The 20,811-nt window shown below is 41.9% G+C and overlaps 1 protein-coding gene across 8 annotated transcripts in view; it reads right to left on the bottom strand.

The window, feature by feature from the left end:
• The window catches only part of MCC (MCC regulator of WNT signaling pathway), a 321,225-nt gene that overhangs the window by 41,461 nt on the left and 258,953 nt on the right, over nt 1-20,811 (bottom strand). For all 8 annotated transcript variants that reach the window (XM_045022358.1, XM_045022361.1, XM_045022365.1 and 5 more), the window contains 6 exons: nt 14,289-14,435; nt 13,852-13,941; nt 13,103-13,251; nt 9,060-9,200; nt 6,775-6,875; nt 2,148-2,331 (listed from right to left, as the gene is read on the bottom strand). In XM_045022358.1, the coding sequence (XP_044878293.1) occupies nt 2,148-2,331; nt 6,775-6,875; nt 9,060-9,200; nt 13,103-13,251; nt 13,852-13,941; nt 14,289-14,435 (812 nt within the window). The remainder of the gene's footprint in view (nt 1-2,147; nt 2,332-6,774; nt 6,876-9,059; nt 9,201-13,102; nt 13,252-13,851; nt 13,942-14,288; nt 14,436-20,811) is intronic.

Below are 20,811 nucleotides of genomic sequence, written 5' to 3' on the forward strand. Positions count from 1 at the left end.
TTTTACACATACATGCACATAGCCAGTGGAACACAGAGATCATTAGTTTCATTGCGCCACAAAAGCAGAGGGCATGTATGTAGAATGATTTTTTTCAGCTCTATCACTCAGCCAAACGAAATCTGATTTTCACCAGACCAATGAAACTAGGGAGACATCTAGGGACTATATACATCCCTGTCAAATGTCAAGTTTCCAATACCAAAGCAAGACCGCAAAAAACCTACATTTTTCTCTCCTTCCATCCAGGAAATCAATTAAACTGTTTTCAGTGAAACTTTCAGGAAAAAAAATCCTGAGCAACCAAATATCCACAAAAAGATAAAACTTTGAGAATATTATAACCGACCAAAAATGACCCTGTAGAATATAAATGCTTAAGCAACCTCAGCTGTGTGTTGCTATGTCATATACCCAGAAAAAAAACCACACAAATGTATACAACCAGTATTTTTGCACCCAGACTATGACAGACAGGGTCAAGTGACCTGAAATAGTTTTGTATACTGCACTCCTAAGCAGGTCAATTTTTTCGGCATCAAAAGCTATTGATTTGCTAGTAATTAACACTGCGCTACGTGAATGTATGAACTCAAACACATCTCCTCTGCATAGGGTAACTCTGATACTGCAGCATATTTTTCAAGCAAAATGACCCTTTAGTTTTAGATATTTAAATTTATCCTGATGTTTGATGCAGAATTTGACCACATTTCTTAGTCTTTTGCTGCTTTTTAGGCTTGTCAGCCACAATGTAATAAATAGGAATTGTGGGGAAAATGATAAGGTGCTAACTAACTTTGTATAAAAATGTAAAAAAGGAGAAATTTGCTTAAGAAACTGAGTAAACAATTTTAAGTGAATCTGAGGGACAAAAACTGGAAATTAATCAAGAAAAATGTTCACCTATATTTATATAAGATGGTTATCATTTTTATTGCAAGTCTTCCACTCATTCAGATTACCAAAAAACTATCCTGTCTCCTCTAATTTAGGTTGGCAGCGAGCCAAAAATTATTTCAGGCCAGTGCAACAACATGAAGCTGTGATGGGATGGAACATAATGTTGCATCAGGGCATTGTAATGCAACAAATTTGTCCTCAAAACCACTAACAGATCTAATGGACATGATCCTGTGAGATAAAAGTTTCAGCAGAGAATAACTAAATTTTATGTATTTTTAGAGCAAAAAGATATTTTAGAAAGTGTAACAGAAAACACAGACTAGAATTTTTCAATTGATGGGAAAATAGCTGTCTCAGCCCGAGATTTCAGCTATTATATTCCTAAGTCTTTTTTCAACATAAGACAATTTCTTGCCACTGTAAACCTGAACTCGAGTCAACATCTTTATGTACAAACATACACAAAGTATATACATTGTATATAGAGGTACTGAAGAAGTAGCTGCTCCCCAGAAATATTTGAACTAGATAAATGAACTATTATTTACAAAAATTAAGTTTTATTTTAAAGGTCTAAAAAAATAAATAAATCTCAATATCCTGATTTTTCCTTCTGGAAAAATCCACTCTAACCTGCAAAAAGTTTGTCTACCAGTCAATATTTGTCTACAGTGTCAATTGCTAAAGGGAGGTTTTTCGGGATAGTGGGGTTGTTATGAAAAATCATTATAACTGATGACAGAAACTTATTCTGTTTCTGTGAGAAGGGAAATGGTTATAACTGTGACATTTAAAAACAACAATTCTTGAACACTCCAAAAGCTTATGGAAACCTTCCTTGATGGAAGCACTTTTTTGGTTTCCAGTTCCCTGGAAACGTGTGGTGCCCTCATATAATAGCAGTGAACAAGAAGCACATGCTTCGTGTTTCAATGAGATGGGAAGGAGGGGAAGAGAGAGAAACAGAATCACTGAAGTAAAAAAAATGTTATGGTTTTGCCCTTTATGAGCGAGATCAAAGATCAGAATCACCCGCTTGCAACAAATCTATACAAAACCCTTCTTGGATGGAGCTTGCTCAAAGTCTGAGAATATGCTCACTGAAGCAAGGTGCTGATTTAAAAAAAGAACACAGCAGACTGATGTGAGGATGGATAGTTGAATAAATGGAATACAACGTAATCTACTTAGGTCTGAAACCAAAGGCCTGGGGATTAATAGGTTCAATGAGTTGCAGTTACCTGGTGTGGCTGTTGGATGACAGGCTCTCCCAGGGCTGTACGCTACAGCCAGTGATCGCATAGGCTCCCCCGCAGCTGCCGTCTAACTTCATCAGCAGGGCTTTTGCTGCATTCTCAGCTGTCTTCCGGCAGTCGTGAGCTCTCTTGAGCATCTGGGTAATGTTCTCATCACCTGTTTGGTCCCCTAGTTTGCAAGCAAACAATCAGTGTCAGAGCTTCGAAGAGCATAACAACAATTAATACTAGAATACATACTCTTAAAGCTATTTTCACTTAATGCTGTGACATTAACACCTAGCTAGCAATTTGTGATCTAAGTGAGACTAATACAGAGAAAAGGAACAAAGCTATGACTTGTATTTATCTAGAGGTAAACACATACAATGCTGCCATCAGACAGTAAGAGACAGTTTGCTCTGTGCAAGACTGTGCTTTATCCTCATTTGAGCCAAGCATTGTACATCCACATTTTATGCTTGCTAAATAAGCCACATGCCCTTGAATATTAACCCTCCAGAAGGGTTGCCCCAAGACAGCATTAAAATTGCGGAAGCGAGAGTACCAGACAACAGGAGTGGGCTGGTTGGGCTCATCTCCTTGAGAAGATGCAGCAACAACTCCCTTGTATTTTCCATGTAGGTGTGTTGTTGTAAATCCCCACTGATCTTCATAGCCCCATAGAGGAAAATTCTCTCTGTTACCAGCAATAAGGATACACCAGACAGTGTGAAGGGCAGTGAGAGGCAGCATATTCTAGTGGAAAGAGCAGTGGACTGGGAGCTGGGAGATCCGTATTCCATTCCCAACTCTATCACAGACCTGCTGGGGGACTTTAGGCAAGTTGCTTGAACTCTCTATGCCCCAGCTTCCCCTCCCACCCTTTTTGTCTCTCTTGTCTATTTAAACTGTAAGGTCTTCAAGGCAGGACCTGTCTCTTACTATGTGTTTGTACAGTGTCTAGCACTAACAGGGCCTCATTCGGAGCTGGGGTCTTGGTGCTAATGTAACACCAAAAAATAAATAATAAAAAGAAAAAAGCAGAAAATGCCAGGAAATTCAAAGTGGTGAGTTGCGCAACATCCTCCATTCAATCAATCAATCAATCTACTGGTTATGGAAGTTGCAGGAAGAGTAATGCACAATTTCACACTGTACTCCCCATCTATCAAAACTTTAACACTATACACACTTTCAATAAAATAATCACATACAAAACTTAAGCAACATAATATTATCCCAACCCTTTCATCCCCATTCTGGGTTTTCTGATGGTTGACACCAGAGACTGTCATGATCATTCTCTCAAATACCAGGATGTAGAGAAAATCCAGAACTGGGTAAATATGACTTCAGTGTCTTATTCTACATTTCTGTTTACAGGCCAAATCCTGAGGTGCTTACTCAGACTTTATTTGGTCAGTTTTCAAGCAAGTTTCCCCAGTGATGAGCTGCCAAAATCTTAACAACGGGTTCCCTATAAAAAGTTCTGATTTAACAACGGGTTCCCTATAAAAAGTTCTGATTTAAGGGATGTGCGACAGCATGTATTTTTTGTACCAATAGGGTTACCATACGTCCATATTTTCCCAGGAGGTGATTAAGAACCGAAAAGCCTGACATGTCCAGGAAAATACAGATGTATTTTAACCCTACCTAAAGTTCTTTTTTAAAAAGATGGGGCTGAACTAGAAATGAGCTCCGTTTCACATGTGTGGGTGGTGATCAGGGACAGTCTCAATTTTTGGGTCTTTTTCTTATATAGGCTCCTATTACCCCTCACTCCCGTCCCTATTTTTCACACTTGCTGTCTGGTCACTCTAGGGTGTGCACATGTGTGGGTCCCAGCTGCTCCCTGCCCCCCCCCTCATTAAAGCAGGTGTGCAGGGTTACTGCCCTGGGAACTGCAGGGCACCAGTGGATGTGGGGCTGGCTGCAGATAGGGGCGTGGGGCAGGGCTAGCTGGAGGCAGGGAGTGACACGGGCTGGCTGTGGGCAGGTGATGCAGATGGGCGGGCTGCGGGTGGCTGTGGGCGGGGGTGGCTGCGGGCGGCTGTGGGCAGAGGCTGGCTGCAGGCAGGGGGTGGCTGTGGCAGGGACTGCAGGCAGAGGCTGGCTGCGGGCAGAGGGTGGCTGTGGGCAGGGGCTGGCTGCGGGTGGCTGTGGGCAGGGGGTGGGGCAGGGGGTGGGGCAGAGGGCGGCTGCGGGCAGGGGCTGGCTGCGGGCAGGGGGCGGCTGGGGGCAGGGGCTGGCTGTGGGCAGGGGCTGGCTGTGGGTGGCTGGGGCAGAGGCTGGCTGTGGGCAGGGGCTGGCTGTGGGTGGCTGGGGCAGAGGCTGGCTGTGGGCAGGGGGGCGGCTGTGGGCAGGGGCTGGCTGCTGGGGGCAGGGGCTGGCTGTGGGCAGAGGGCGGCTGTGGGCAGGGGCTGGCTGGGGGCAGGGCAGGCGGGGGAGGGGCGCAGATACTCACACGGGGGGGGGGGGGCTGGGAGCAGCCGGACGCAGCCGGGGACTCACGGGGCAGCAGCCGGAGCCCCAGGGCCAGAGGTCCAAAGAGCAGGAGCAGCAACAGGGCCAGGAGGCAGCTCACATGGCTCTCGCAGCACAGTGCAGCGCCCCCCGGTGGCCGGGAGGAGGAATTACAGGCTTCCCAGGCAGAGCCCATCAAAGCTTCCCTTGCAGGGAAGCTAGTTAACAAGCGGTTCTAAAACCGCTTCTAAATTTAACAACGGGTTCGTGCGAACCGGTGCGAACCGGCTCCAGCTCACCCCTGAGTTTCCCACTGAAGTCAATGGTAGTTTTACCTGCAAGGGACTTGAGTAAGGCATTAGGATTTGGCACCAAATTTATTATTTTAACTAACAAACCATCACAACCAGATTTGTGGTGCTAGACAAATCATTAATAAAGACATTCTGGGATTTGTGTAAATTTGGAAAATGTGTATTTCTCCAATATAATGAGATGGTTCTCAGGATCGCGTGGAGGGGTTGTTCTGTGTTTAACTTTAAATATAAACTAATTTTTACTTTAAACTAATGCAAAACAATAACTTTTGTCAGGCCAAGACTCTTCTGACCAAATTTCTCAGTGAAGTAAAGTTTCACAGCCAAGCTATAACCTCCTAAAAACAAGATTTATGATGGAAGTGCTGGCACAGTCTCCACTAAAGGGTGTGAGTGGTAATGCTGCTATTAAAACAAAAGTTGGCAGCAGACACCTATATAAACGTAGGTTACACCCTCTCTTTTATAACATGAACGTGGAGAAGAAAATTAATACTTTCCTTTCTGGATTTACTTCTTGATTAGCAAAATCTAAGGCCTAATACACACTTGCTCCTAATGCCCTTTCATAAAGAAACAGCAGTACAAATTACAGTACAGAATACCAAAAGGAAGGGCTAGAATCTAGAGGGAAAAAAAAAAAGATCTGCTATGACCTTTCCTGCATGACATACTCTGCAAGGAGAAGCACACCTACACAGAGACTTCCACAAACCACAAGAAGAGATGCAAAGTAAACTGCCTGGAAACTGTGGATCATTGCATCAAGCCTGCAGAAACAAGAGGCTGAACTCATCCGTCTTGCGGCTCTGAAACCAGCTGGTCGTTTGGTCCTTAAAAGCTTTCAGTTTACATTTCAGTGGTTCTTGAGAAGCTGGCGCTATAAATTAGCGTCTGAAGGCAGTGTCTAGGTCTCAGCACAGTATGGAAAGCTATTTTTCTGTCTCTGAAGATTTCATATACCTTCTCCCTACCCTCCCCGCAAAGCAAGGTCCAAGATTACTACTACCACTCCCTCCCATCAGTAAGAGGAATGAGCCTCTGTAAAACTAAGAGTTAGTTTCACAGTGAAAAGATTTATTTATTGACAGAAAATGTGACTTGTGTGTGCATAGAACTCACATGCACCATGTTGAAAATGGATTAATAAATGGACTGACTCTGTTATTAGGAAAGCACCATCCTCCAAAGAACATTTTCATTAGCAGTGTTAACTAGTGTCAGTGTGTGCTGCTGAGTAACAAAATGAAACAGAACAACACAGAAAACAGGCCGAAACCTCAGTCCATGCAGTAAAACATGAGAAGGAAATGTAAAAACACAAGAGTACCATGGGAGCTTGGAGGTAAAGACTGCCCATGGTATTTTATCTGCATTATGGTATATTTGAGTGTACAGATTTAAGACCAGATTTTTATGAAACAATTTTTGTGGGCAAATATTGTGGCTATGTACACAACTGTGGTAATTGCAAGTGCAAATTATGTAACCCAAACCACTGCATTCAGTATGTAAAGTGCATACTTGGGTGCTTGGAGATATCATTTAATCACTGTGCTTGGTATATGGTTATTGCCCAACAAAAGTAATCCCACAAGTCCAGAAGATCCATCTCCTGTAATACCATATATGGTTTATTTTAACTTGCTTATAATATTTTGTTTCAGTTCCAGTCCTAATTTTTATGTTTGTCAAACATTTTATTTATTCAGTTGAAAACATGAAAATAAGCACATACTTCGTGGGTAACAAACTGTCAGGAGATGATTCACTGTTGCAACCAGCCCTTGTAAACTGATAAATGTTAACTGAAGTAGGATTTAGAGAGTGACTCAATGAGATCTTACCAACAGACCCAACGCCCGCAGCTCTAAATTGACCAAGAATGAGACTCTGTTCACTTTCTGCCAAAGCCAGCAGCAGCTCGTATGCTTCTATGCACTGTTCGCTGAAATAAAACAAACAAAATATCTGCAACTTAGACAGGATAATCAATATCAGAGATTAACACTGGATAAGTGGTGGTGGAAGAACTAGGCCAGCGGTTCTCAAAATTGGGCCGCTGCTTGTTCAGGGTAAGCACCCTGGCGGGCCAGGCCGGTTTATTTACCTGCCGTGTCCGCAGGTTCAGTCGATCGCGGCTCCCACTGGCCGCGGTTCACCACTCCAGGCCAATGGACTCACTGACTATTTAAATATTTTACACAAAATGGATCAGTGTCAACAGGAGAAACAGAAAGAGATCCACCCCAGAATGCCCTCCTATAACCCGGTGGTTACAGCACTCACTTGAGCAGGGGAAGGCCCAAGTTCAAGTGCTGCAAGAGGGAAGCCCTGGGGTCAAATCACTGGTCCAGAGAGGAGATTTGAACTTGGGTCTTCCACATCCCAGATAATGTGGTTTCTCCCACCAATGGTCCACAAGCCTCCCCTCAGATATGCAGCCTGCGAATGTTGTCCCCAGGCTGGCCCTAACTCATTGAATAGGAAATGGGAGAGGTGGAATGACCAGTGAGAGTTGAGCTTATCTTTCTTCAGAAGTGTGGCGGATACAAGACAGTAATCTGACCAACAGTGGAGGCTATTTCTTGTGAAGTTGCCTTTCCAATTTTCCATGTTATTCAAAAACCTTACCAAAATACTTATGTTTTTCTGATCCTATGTTAAAAAATAATCCCCTGTCCAAGACTTTCCTTAAACCCATTTTCCCCACTGCAAGGAGATCACTACTGAACGCACCTGAGAACCTCTCCTTTCTGCTTTATTTAATATGTAATATATACAATTTATTCAAGGTCAATTCCTTCAAAATGAACAGGATTTGCCCTAATGCCACAAGTGTTTGCTCCAAATTAGTTATGGTCGAAAGAATGCTCTAGACACCATTTTTAACAAATATTTTAAAGCAAATATAGTTATTTGGGACCAAATCCTGAAAGGTGTACCTCACAGTTCCTACAGAAGTCAACTGAAATCACACAAGTCAATGGGAGTTGTGGGTTCTTTCTTTATACCATCAAGCTTGTGAAAGATGCTAGACTGACAGCAGGAGAAACTGAAGTCTCCTATTTATACAACAGACAGCTAAAGCACAGACAACTCCAGCATAAGCTTCTTCACAATGCTTCCCCAGAATGCCCCAACCTTCATCTGGAGGGATAACTGCTAGAGCAGGGGTAGGCAACCTATGGCATGGGTGCCGAAGGTGGCACACGAGCTGATTTTCAGTGGCATTCACACTGCCTGGGTCCTGGCCACTGGTCCGGGGGGCTCTGCATTTTATTTAATTTTAAATGAAGCATCTTAAACATTTTTAAAACCTTATTTACTTTACATAGAACAATAGTTTAGTTATATATTATAGACTTATAGAAAGAGACCTTCTAAGAACGTTAAAATGTATTACTGGCATGCAAAACCTTAAATTAGAGTAAACGAATGAAGACTCGGCACACCACTTCTGCAAGGTTGCCGACCCCTGTGCTAGAGTGTGAGAGGGGAGTTCAGTCATTTTACCTACTGAATCCTTAACCTCTTGTTGGGATGGCTAATGATCATGGCTGCCTATGTGATGAGGACACTGGGCTGCGAGCACCCAACACACTTCAAATAGAGCAAGACACAGATGTAACATTTCTCAGACACTGATTCATTTCTTCTCGCTAAAGAAATATTGGAAAAATATTCCCAGCAACGTCCCTCATATTAACATCACGAGTTGCTTATCATCATCATCACCACCACCACTTTTTTCTTTATTTATTTTCTTCAGTAAAACCTGCAAAGGTTGTTTCATGCACATATGAGAAGGAGGGAGAAAAACTAAACAAATCTTCCCTAATTCTAATCTTCATTCTGTATTACCAAAAAGAAGAGGTAAAGCTATTTAGTGTGACAGAGCTAAATTCATCCCTGATGAAATGCCTCTGACTACAGTTGAGTTACGTATCAGACAATAACTGAATGTAGCTGCCTCATGAACGTATCTAGCCAGTGCATCATTACTCACAGCAGAATGGAACAGAAACAGGATGTTTTGTTGCAGAACAACAGCTTTATCTCCTAAAGTTCTGTAGCAAGTCTTGTCCCCTCACTTTTTAGGCTCAAATTCCCAGGCCACGTATTTACATACCTGTACTGCAGTGCAAGTCTGAGTGCCGTGGCATTGGACTCATATTTCCCAACCAGCATGCTCATCCTCTCAGCATTGCTCTTGCACTCCTCCAGCGTTATTGTCAACAAGTCATTCTGGGATTTTAAGTGCTCAATACGGCTGTAGAGAAGGAAATAATGTTTAACCTTCAAGCAGCGACAGAAGTCTATTTGTCTTGAAAACACCAAAATGATCCCAGTTTAGAATGTCAAAGAACATTTGGCTGACAGTATTTTAAAGTATTACAGCTAAATCCATCGGCTCCATGTACTGTGACAAGAACACGGGAGGATGTTTACTTAGATCTGGGACAATCCCCCACCACTAAAAAAACAACCGAAGAACCAACCAAAGAATAAAACATCCCTTTTTGAATTCCCTGTTGCTTTCTCATTGCAGCAAGCCTATGTAACAGTGTGGTCTTATTACTACTATCCTTCTCCTCCCTCTATCTTGCCTTCCTACCTTTTAGTCACACTTGCACTTTGTCTTAAATCAACTTGTAAGTTCTTTGGGGGCCCGGGCAATGCATAAAACTCCAGGATATAGCCAACTGCCACTGTATTTAGCACCCACAGTCTGACATTATACAGGATCACCCTGGGCTGAAGTGGGACAGTCAGTCCAAAAATAAATGGGAGACAGGATCTGAAGCAGGAACTTGTATAGCGCCCTGGGGTGCACCGTTGAAAGTCCTGTTTTGGTCCACTGGAGTACCTATGAGACCCCAGCTGGGAGGCTGAGGTGGATGGAAGTGGTTGACGGTGCTAGTAACCTCTCCCTTTTCTTTTATAGGGTTCTTGTCTTGGAGGCTGAGCTGAGAAGCATGGTGGCTGCTGGGGCCAGAAGTGCTTCCTAGAAGCAAACAGAGCATTGTGGCCCAGGGACCTGAGTAGTGCCCTTGAGTCCTTCAGGATGTGCAGTCTTGTGTGCATCTGCTCCAAAAATAGTGAGGGAATCCCAAGGACTGAAGCCAAGAGCATCGCCTCAAGGTGACGGCAGAAGCCATTGTCCTCACCACCATGTCTGAGGCATCTAATCCCGCCTGTAGAGAGGCTCTGGCAACATTCTTCCTCTCTTCTAAGAGGGCTGAGAATTCCTGCCTAGAGTCCTTAAATTTGACCAAGGAGTCCCACAAATTGTATCATATCTCCCCAATAAGGCTCACTCTCTGCTCTTTTCAAAGTGGGGGGCAGAGAAGATGGGGTCTGCCACAGGCCTTTGACCAGACCCATTACCGCCTCATTAATGGGGAAGGCCACCTTAGATGGAACTACTGCTGCCAGAACACCAATGAGACTGTGGGATGATTCCTTAAGCTCCTCAATCTCTAGCCCCAGGTTAGCTGCTATCCGCTTTAAGAGCTCTCAATGGGGCCAAAAGTCATCTTGTGGTAATGAGCTGCCCAGCCACAGTGGCGAAGGAATCCCCTTAACAATAAGGGGAGGTTGGTCCTATTTACACTAACCCTATTTATAATATATACACTATAACTAAACTATGATACAGAGAAGAAAAAAGCACTCACAGGCACCTTGCCAAAGCAAGAGGAGACTTTCAGCAACCGTCATAGGCAGTAAGAAGGAACTGAGAGGGTGTATGGCTGACCTCACCCCTTACACTGGCGCATAAGCACACGGCACCAGAGGGCACTACAGCTAGCCCGACACATACTATTGAGGGGAAAATCTCTGGCAATGGTGCATGCCTAATGTGGAAGGGACTTGAGCAAGCACTCCAAGAAGAACAAAAGTTCCATAGTGTGCAATGATTTACCCTGCTTCAAAGTGCACTATGGAACTTCTAGTGTGCACCAACAAGATCCACATGGACAGTTAGTGCAGGGCAGGCTAGTGTGAAGTAGATTTACATCACAGCTTGCTGCCAAGTATGTGTTCACATAAACAAGCCCTAATACTTAAATGTCAACATTGTTGACTACCTCACTGCTTATCATTTTGGCAGAGACATCAAGCTGCGTACTTATCCATCATCGCTGAATATAGTAGCAGGGTACAGCTAACTGCTGTAAAGGTTTACTTAGGTATGGAATAAGGAAATCAACACCAATCACACCTCTCAAAAATTTGAAGTCACCCCCTCATCACCTGTAAATGGGGTAGGAAAAAAGTTAGCGCATCCCTTCCTTGGTAGCCAGAATAAACCCCTGAGTTTTTCAGGTTGCCCAAAGTCCCAGCAGTTCCCTTCCCAGCTGTCAAAAGATCCAGTTCTCTTGACAACTTCTCCAATGTTTGTGTTGTCAATACAAAATTCTGTAGCTCGCTGAAAAGAAGGGGGAGCATTTTCATAAAATTAATTCATATCAAAATAGTCAAATAAAAAGCATAATAGACTGGACTAGAACTGGGAAAAGCAGTAAGGAGGAGTGCAGTGCCACATAATTCTGGGATTTTTTATTTACAGTTTTGAGCTCATGTAATTAATAAGACATAGCACCTTGACTATGGACGAGCTAATACAGTACATGGTCCAGTGATACTAGCAATACTGTTAGACTCATACACTTTAAGGTCAGAAGGGACCATCATGATAATCTAGTCTGACCTCCCTGCACATTGCAGGCCACAGATGTCATTCACCCGCTCCTGTAATAGACCCCTAACCTCTGGCAAGTTACTGAAGTCCTCAAATTATGGATTAAAGACTTCAAGTTACAGAGAATTCACCATTTACACTAGCTTAAACCTGCAAGTGATCTGTGCCACATGCTGCAGAAGAAGACGGAAGACCCCAGGGTCTCTGCCAATCTGACCCAGGGGAAAATTCCTTCCTGACCCCAAATATGGTGATCAGTTAGACCCTGAGCATGTGGGCAAGACCCATCAGGCAGATACCTGGGAAAGAATTCTCTATAGTAACTCAGAGCCCTCCACATCTAGTGTCTCATCACCAGCCATTGGGGATTTTTGCTACTGGCAGTTGCCGATGAGCCACATGCCATCGTAGGCAGTCCCATACTACCATCCCCTCCACAAACTTATCAAGCTCAGTCTTGAAGCCAGTCTGTTTTTTTGCCCCCACTGCTCCCCTTGGAAGGTTGCTAGAGAACTTCACTCCTCTGATGGTTAGAAACCTTTGCCTAATTTCGAGCCTAAACTTGTTGATGGCCAGTTTATATCCATTTGTTCATGTGCCCACATTGGCACTTAACTTAAATAATTCCTCTCCCTCCCTGGTATTTATCCCTCTGATTTATGTATACAGAGCAATCATATCTCCCCCTCAGCCTTTGTCTGGTTAGGTTAAACATGCCCAGCTCTTTGACTCTCCTCTCATAAAGTAGGTTTTTCATTCCTTAGCTCCTCCTAGTAGCCCTTCTCTGCACCTGTTCCAGTTTGAATTCATCTTTCTTAAACACAGGAGACCAGAACTGCACACAATATTCCAGATAAGGTTTCACCAGTGCCTTGTATAATGGTACTAACACTTCCCCCTGTCTTATGGTCACACCACACTGACAACTCATCCTGTGATCAACCAATACACCCATTCTCCACCTCACCTAAAATGTCTCAGCACATTCACTGAGACAATTTGATTCTGAACACTATTACTCAGGTACCCCAGCAGAAAACAAAATACCGTTTCTAGAATGGTGTAGTGGTCATGCAAGTCCTAAGTAATAACGTTTGTATGTTTTAGAAAAAAATGCAAGATCTACTGGTCTGCTCCATGCTTCAGGGATATGGGGAACACATCACAGTTTAGAATTTTGGACATGGAAGAGACATGAGAAATAAACGATTTACTTACTACATAGGACAGAGAGAGATTCAAATCCATTAAAGGCCTTAGCATACATGTTCAAATTATCATATTGGTAGAAAAACTGTTAATGTATGTTAAGATCACCTCTTCATTATCCAAGTTTCACATTTATTTGGAGCTGCCAGAGACGAACTGGGAGTCAAGCATGAACATATGAGATATGAAAATAAAATCAATGTAACAAAACAAATAGTAGGCAAAATACTACAAGTGCGTCTAACCTTCCATCTTACCTATTTAACCTCTCTGTTTCCACTTCAAACTCTCGGATTTTGCTTTCAGAGATAGCAGATCCATGTGAATAGAGTGTCTGAAAGATTTCCTGGATGTTGGAGCAGTCTTGGAGAGAATGGGCCAAGTGCTCAGCCACACTGCTAGACACCTGCACAGAGTGGTTAATAAATCTGCTGTGAGAGGATGGCTAGTTTTTAAAAATACTGTAGATTTAAAAGCACTCACGACTCAGGCTCCCTGGAGAACATCTACACTTCCAGGAAATCTGTGCAAAAGGGCCAAATACTGCTCTCAGTTACACAAGTGTAAATCAGGAGTAGCAATGGTGTTCTGCTGGATTTACACTGGTGCTATCAGAGCAGAATGTGATATACTACTCTTGTAGAGATGTCTAACTTGGGGTGCAGCTGCATAACCCTTATTTATGTGAGTAATCCTCATTCGTATTTATTGTCCCCTTGAAGTCAATATGATTACTCAGATGAGCAAGGGTTTCAAGGATTAGGTCCTTGGCCATCAATTTATGGCAACTGCATGGACTACATTAATGTAAAACTGGGGATTACACAAGCGTATTCATTTATTCTCTCTCTCCTGTTAAATATTTTCCATAAAATTAGCTTTGAAATAGTAAGATACTGTTTTTGTTTTTAACAACGTAACAGTCACCCCGTCTCTTTCCTGCAATACTCACATTAGGATGAGCTGTGTGTGCAGTTTATTATTTTGTTTTATTATTAGCACTCACCCCTATGGTGCTGATTTCTGATCCTAGGACAGGTCGGTCAGACGATGAAGACTCTGACCTTGTCTTTGAGAGCTTCACTCGTTCAGCAATCTAAAAGCCACAAAGCTACACAAGTTACAGACAGGCATCCCACGCCCCATGTTCTCCACAACTATGCAAAATGCATCATCATTCACACATTCACCGTGCTTGGAAATCCCACGTTAAGTTGATAAATGAAAGCTGGCATCTGTGTTGTGACTAAGAGACTTAAAATTATTAGCACTTTATCTCTTCCTGCAGCTTGAGTTCATGGGCCCGCTTAGGGCCCTTGAAAACACCCTTGGGATTCTAGATGATACTTCCCAGTTAATCGCATGCCTGCACAGCAGCTGTGCACAATGAAGTCTGCTTCTTCCAGATAATAAGAGGCATCACTGCAGCACACAACAGCTCACCTTGGCAATGGGAATGTCATTGCTGCTACTGCTTGTGCTCAGCTCTCCAGTACTGGGGTTCACGGGTCGGTTTGCGGAAGTGAGACGACCTGGACTGGATGGGCCTGTTGCCTGGATACTCTGTAAACGTGTTTGCAATTCCCGAACCTAAAATCAAATGTAACATTCTTCTTTTACTTTTATTGTTTAGATAATTAACTAGCTCTTTCCCCCTATTCTGGCATCCAACTGATGATTACTGACTGACAAGACCATCTGATTATTGTAAGGCTTTCACTGTGGTGGGGTGGGCATTGATTCAGAACTCTCCCCCACTGCCAGCCCCTTCTAACTTGTTCAGTGTGGAAATACACAAATCTGCTGACACAGAACAATTCTTTGTTCCAGCTTGTTTTATATAATCCCTTGAATGCAACAACGTTATATGTATAAGAATCTCCTTCTTTGGAATGAAGTTAAAATAATGCTTTGGACTAAAATTAGGAAGTGTAAAGAACATGGTAAGTAGACAAAGATCCTACTGCTAGAGTCTTCAATGGCTGAAGAGAGAGGCTCTAAAACTGATGAAATAGTTCTCATGCATAAATATCCCAGGATGACTTCACTGCATTAAAAGGCCAAAGTAATTGAAATGTAAATAATTTATTAATACTTTGAAAACTACAATTAAATAGAGCACCACGGAGTGAGTAATGTCAAGAATGGGAACTTCTAGAAAGAGCACCCAACCAACAGTTTGCTGAAGCTCTCAATAACCACACATTTTGTAAAAAGCTGCACTGTCCTCATTACATGCCAAAGAAATACAGAACTGCCTTCAAAATAGTTTTACAGATAAGAAAAAAAAGGCTTGAAGAAGCCAAATGGTATTGCTGGGTAAGAGATTATAGGGTTTACCTCAGAATAATACTTGACAAAGAAAGAATAAATGGTCAGCTTGAACACAGCAATTATACCACAGGGGAAAGTAACAGAGCTCATTTTTCTGCAGAACTAGCATCCTGGCATCAAAGGAAAAGGGGGGGAAAAAACACCCTCCCCAGTTTGAAGGGGAAAATTCTCTGAATGAAAAATAGTTTATTTTTACTTATTTAACTTACGTGTGGATTCTGTTAAAACAATGAACAGCCAATGTACAACTGATGATATTTTGCCAAAAATTCTAAAAAATGCAGTAATGTTTGAATTGCGTATGGCCTGTCTCACAGCCACTTGCAAAATTCAGACTACAATTTCTATACCATTGTACAAGTATGATTTTCTACATAAATATATATTAGCACCAAACATAGGTTAATATTTCAAGCATAAGCCCTCAGTCAAACTTAAGGCTGTTGCATTAAGGTTTTGGGCATTCCCAGCTCCAGGGCTCTTAAGGTACATTATTATTGTTATTAATTTTTAGCATTGTTATCAAGAGTGGTGGCCTCATTATGTCCACTGTACAGACACATAGGAAGACAAGGGCCCTGCCCCAAAGAGCTTTCAATCTCATTTAAGACAAAATATTGAGTGTAACAAACAATACAAGGGAAAAGAAGAGAGGGAAGGGATGAAGGTAGCAGTAATAAGAACTTTGGTTACAGAGGTTAATTGTGGGCATAACTTGGTGGCTCATCCAGAATGGGATGCTAACAGCCTTACACAAAGTGCATCCAATAGTTCAACCCCTTTATTTCGTTCAAGGTCCAGAAAAACGGAGTCAAACATGTCTGTGGAGCCCTTAGGCCAGCACATGCACCTCTTCAATACATTTTCATTACACAGTTAAATTAGCTGGGCACATACACGTAAAACACCCACCCATGGCAAACAATTTTCAGTTGGTAACTCAGGCTGGGTTTACATACACATTTGCCACCAATAAAACAGCATTACTGCAACCCTCTAGGGTAGGAGTGCTGCACTGGTATAGAAACTGGTGAACTGCACTGATGTCATGCTCACGCATGTCACTATTTATACTAGTGCAGCTACACTGATGCAAAAAACCAAACCACCAGTGTAGACAAGACCTCAGTCAAATCCACATCAAATTTTACTAACATACACAAGAGCATTTCTCTTAACAAGGCTATCTCCACATCAAACTCTGATTTTCATTCCCCAGTTATTTAGGCTGCAAAGCTGTGTGAAATTTTTTTTTAAAAGAATATATCTATGAGAAAAGTATTTCCTCCCTTTCTCCTTGTATTCAAAATATTCTGTACCGTTTTTGTTCAAACTTAAAAAAAAATCACCTTTGGCCAGAGACCAAACTTGGAAGATTTTGGTTCCAAACTGAAAGTTTTGCAAAGTTATAGGCAACTAAAAACAGAGGGTTAAAGTGAAAAGTGTCTGAAATCTTAACCACAGTGGTCATTACTGTTCCCATGATGCTGTGTACACAGTCTCATACATACATTTTTTAAGCCACCTTACATGGACAATGTTCCATAAAGCTCCTCACAATGCAATCAAACACTGACACAGAGATGTTTCCTTTGGCCTACATTTTATTATCGAGCAGTGATTACTGATCTATCACAATTACAGAGTGAGCTGCTCTAAAGGATTTGTAAAACAATATTTGTAATAGAAAGAAAAATTAACCAAGTTTAGACCTCAGCCAGGAAAACAGTTTACTTAGGAAAGCACATGGTCAAAAACTCAAGAGCACAGCCTAACCATCAATGTACACTATTCACTGCTTCAATATTCTGTTTCAGAAACAAGAAGGTGAAAAAAGAGAGCACTAACAACCCTGAACTGTGTGGTCGCTCTTTTACATACAAATCCAGAGTGTTAGCTGAGTAGATTACAGGCTGAATTAATCATTACAATTTGTAAATGAAATTAAGAATGTGTCCATTTTGCAGTGAATTTATAGTAATGTTGAGTAGTTAAATAGAACAAATTCGTCTTACCTGTAAATAGGTGATCTCATAATGCATACATTCACCAATTCAAAATCTCATTACTGGGTTGCCCCACCCACTGGAGAGCCCAGAGGCAGCTCAGCTAACTATTTCTGGTCACCAAAACCTTCTTGATAGAGCTGAATGCACCATCTCCTCAGAAAGTAACTTTCCAAGCTACAGGTAATGGTAATTCTAGAGAAAAAAATAAAGGAAGACCAGAGAAGAGGGATCGAGAGAGAAAAATGTTATAAGAGGAGGTTTCTCTGGATTGGTGGATGTATGAATTATGAGAAGACTAATTTACAGACAAGGTTAAAATTGTCCTAGCCTCTTACATCTATACATCCGCCTTCTGACTGAGTGTTCAGTGGTGTACAAGATACGTCTAGAGATACAGTCCCTGGCCTAAAGAGCTTACAATGTCAGAAGAAAAATATTGTTTATATAGCACCAGAACTTTCCATGAAATTTTTGTGCCTTACCTAAATGGAAAATGAAGATGACAAAAGAAGAGCTAGGAAAGAGGGTTAAAATAAATAATGTGAGTGACTTTATGTTGAGACTACATCTTACAAGTTCAGATATTTTCTAGACTGATACTGAGGTAGCACCAGGGGATGGTGTAGATAGTACAGTATTGGAAGTCAGTGGTGGAAAGCCAGGTGAAAGAAAATGAGTTCTGAGGAAGGATTTAAAGAAAGAAATTGAGGATTTTTGGTGAGATGGAAGAGGAATGCTATGGCAAGGTTTGAGAGCAATATGAAAGAAAGCATGAAGTTAAGAGTGGGAGGGGAGAGAAGCAGAACACTGGGGTGAGGTGTGGAGGGAGGTGAAAGATTTAAGGTGAAAGATGGTTAAGCAGCATCTACTGAACAACACACACAGCATCCACTGAGGCTCAGAAATCCACTAAGACTTTCAAATCTCCAAAATATTCTCTCTTTTCATGAATGGTCAAATATATGCAGACAACCATCTATATGTGCACTTTCACTCATTGTGCAAGTAACACAACTTACACTTGCAGAACCCCACTTGCACACAAAAAGCGAGCCTGGTTTAGGAATGAGAATGGGGATGTTCCAGTAGCTGTCCTGCAGATTTCTTGCAAGGTCTTCTCTCTCCAATAGAGGGTTCAGAGTGAACGTGATGCTTGGTGGGATTTTATTTGTACATGTGTATAAATCTGATGACCAGCATACCCAATTAATCCCTCTATACCTTAGATTCGATTAAAAGCATATTTTTGGGTGGCAAGGTGTGACCAAGTTTACAGACAACTCTACGCACACCAGTATAACTCCACTGACTTCCACATAGATAATCCTGATTTACATCTTTGTAACTGTGAGAAGGACCAAATCTAACAGTCTAACTCAAGTTTTCTGTTCTACAGGAACAGAACTTTAGAGTCTGCACAGTTTAGACTTGTGTAGCTCCAAGACTTCTAAAATGATTAGAAGGACAAAGAGATGGTGAGAGTACCTGCAATATATACATTAAGAACCTATGATAAAAATTAGACTTCTCTGGGAAACAAAAGCTTGCAGAAAGGGTTGTTGGGTATATTGGTCTCTCAGATCATTTACTCATCTAACAGGGAACATAGGAAAAAGAAATAGTCACCTATCTGCTATGAGCTCAAAGGAAAGTTGCCTGAGAGCTCAAAGAAATAAATGTCATCTTCTTAAATGGAATTACATTTCGTTACTGATCTCAGAAACTAGCTAAAAGAAGGTTAGCTGGCTAGATTCTCTTGGCTTCCAGAGAGATTACAAGAGCTCATGAGGCTCCTGACCTTAAAGTTGTGAAGCCTTGTGGAAGGGGTCTCACAGAAACTCAAATACTTCTGGTTCAATAAGCAGAGCAGCTGGTATCCCAATTCTGAAATTATTTCCCAGACTCAGGGGCTAACCGAACCATCATTTCTTCCCTAGATGCTAGTAGTATCTCTGAGTGGTTTGAGTGTCAATGGATGAATAATCACAAAGTGCAGTCAAATTCCATGTGGTCAGGTTTTGAAGTAATACTGGGTTCAAGGTAAAAGAACTGTGAATTGGAAAATCAAAGGTTCACACACTCTGATACTTCCAGTGGTTTGCAATTCAGGGGTGGTGAAGCCAGTTCATTTGTACTTGGATAATTTAATATTATCCCATTTATTTCCCCTGCTCATCTGGTAATCAGGAGAAGAGATACGGTGTACAGTGGAACCTCACTATGGGAATGAAAAGATAGCCATTAACCATGCCATGAGCTCCTTTTGCCTAGGATAATATATTGACGATAGCCCTGTGTGACGCAAGAGTGGTCATATAAAAGGTACCATAGATGCTGGAACTAGGGATACGGGGAGTGCTGCAGCACCATCTGACTTGAAGTGGATTCCATTATAGACAGGGTGCAGAGTTTGGTTCAGTGGCTCTCAGCACCCCCACTATACAAATTGTTCCAGCACCCCTGAAAGGTATGACATATGGTGGGAGCTGCTATCCACATAGCCGGATGTCAGTATTGCTGAAATACATTGTATCCTGATGTATCTTCTGTCATCCTGAAGGAAAGTGTCTAATAGCTGAGCCAACTGTCTTGTGTGTTCAAGCAACTTCTAAGGGCTGAGTTAGATGAAGCAGTACTTGCCCATGTTGTCTAAAATCTAATGCTGCAAGCAACAAGTCTAACATGATTGATTCCACTGTGATGCAGGAATCCATCTTCCTCCTGGCAGAGGCAAGGACCCAGTAATGCAGAAACCGTCTTCCTGTTCAAAAGCTGGTTTATAACCTCTGCGATTTCTCCATTTAGAGCTTCCTTCATGTTACTAACTTAGGTATACAATACCAGCTGCAGCTGGGCCCCCACTAAGCATCCTCTTAGATAGCAAGTAACAGCTTAGGAAAGGCCTCTGACCTTTGAGGTGTAGCGAGTATGCTCTCAGACAGCATGAGGTTGCATTCTTTGACTTCAGAAGTCTATTGAGTGTCTTCTCAGCGGGGAGGGTGGCTTATGAAAGGCTGTACTGTTGTCTGTGGAGATGATCAGTTTTTGGTTCTTTGTTTGCTTTAAGAGTCTTGTAGATTGTTCTTCAAGGAGAAACCAGGCATGAGATAGCTTTAGTAAAGCAGTGATTTGAGCGGGGAGCACTGTCAGAACATTCACTGATGGAAGCAGTAAACTGGGGAAGGACTGTGCACATAGCACAAATTATGGGGGAAGTTTTCACACTAAGAAAACGTTAACTGCATCCACGATATCTAGTAGACAGGGCAACCCAATTGTGAAACTCAAGACTGGTGTATGTATTGAGAATACTAAATTCATTTACAGAGAAACTTATTTTATATATATGTGTGTTCCCTGCTAGTAAATACTGTCATTGCTATACTAATTGGAGTACAAATTTAAGTAATTTCTAATTAGGTTTATTAATATTAAATAATGCTTAGTAACACAAGCAAAAATGAAAGCAACAACTGTATAATTGTACCTCTAATATTTTTTCCTTAGAATGCAGAGGATTGGATTAGAAGGGGGAAAAAACACAATTAAGAACCACTGAATGAAAAAAAAAATGAAAACAGGGTGGGAGACAGAAAATCCTGTCATACTTTACATAAAGATTG

Source organism: Mauremys mutica, chromosome 6, assembly GCF_020497125.1.
Source record: "Mauremys mutica isolate MM-2020 ecotype Southern chromosome 6, ASM2049712v1, whole genome shotgun sequence".
NCBI lineage: Eukaryota > Metazoa > Chordata > Testudines > Geoemydidae > Mauremys > Mauremys mutica.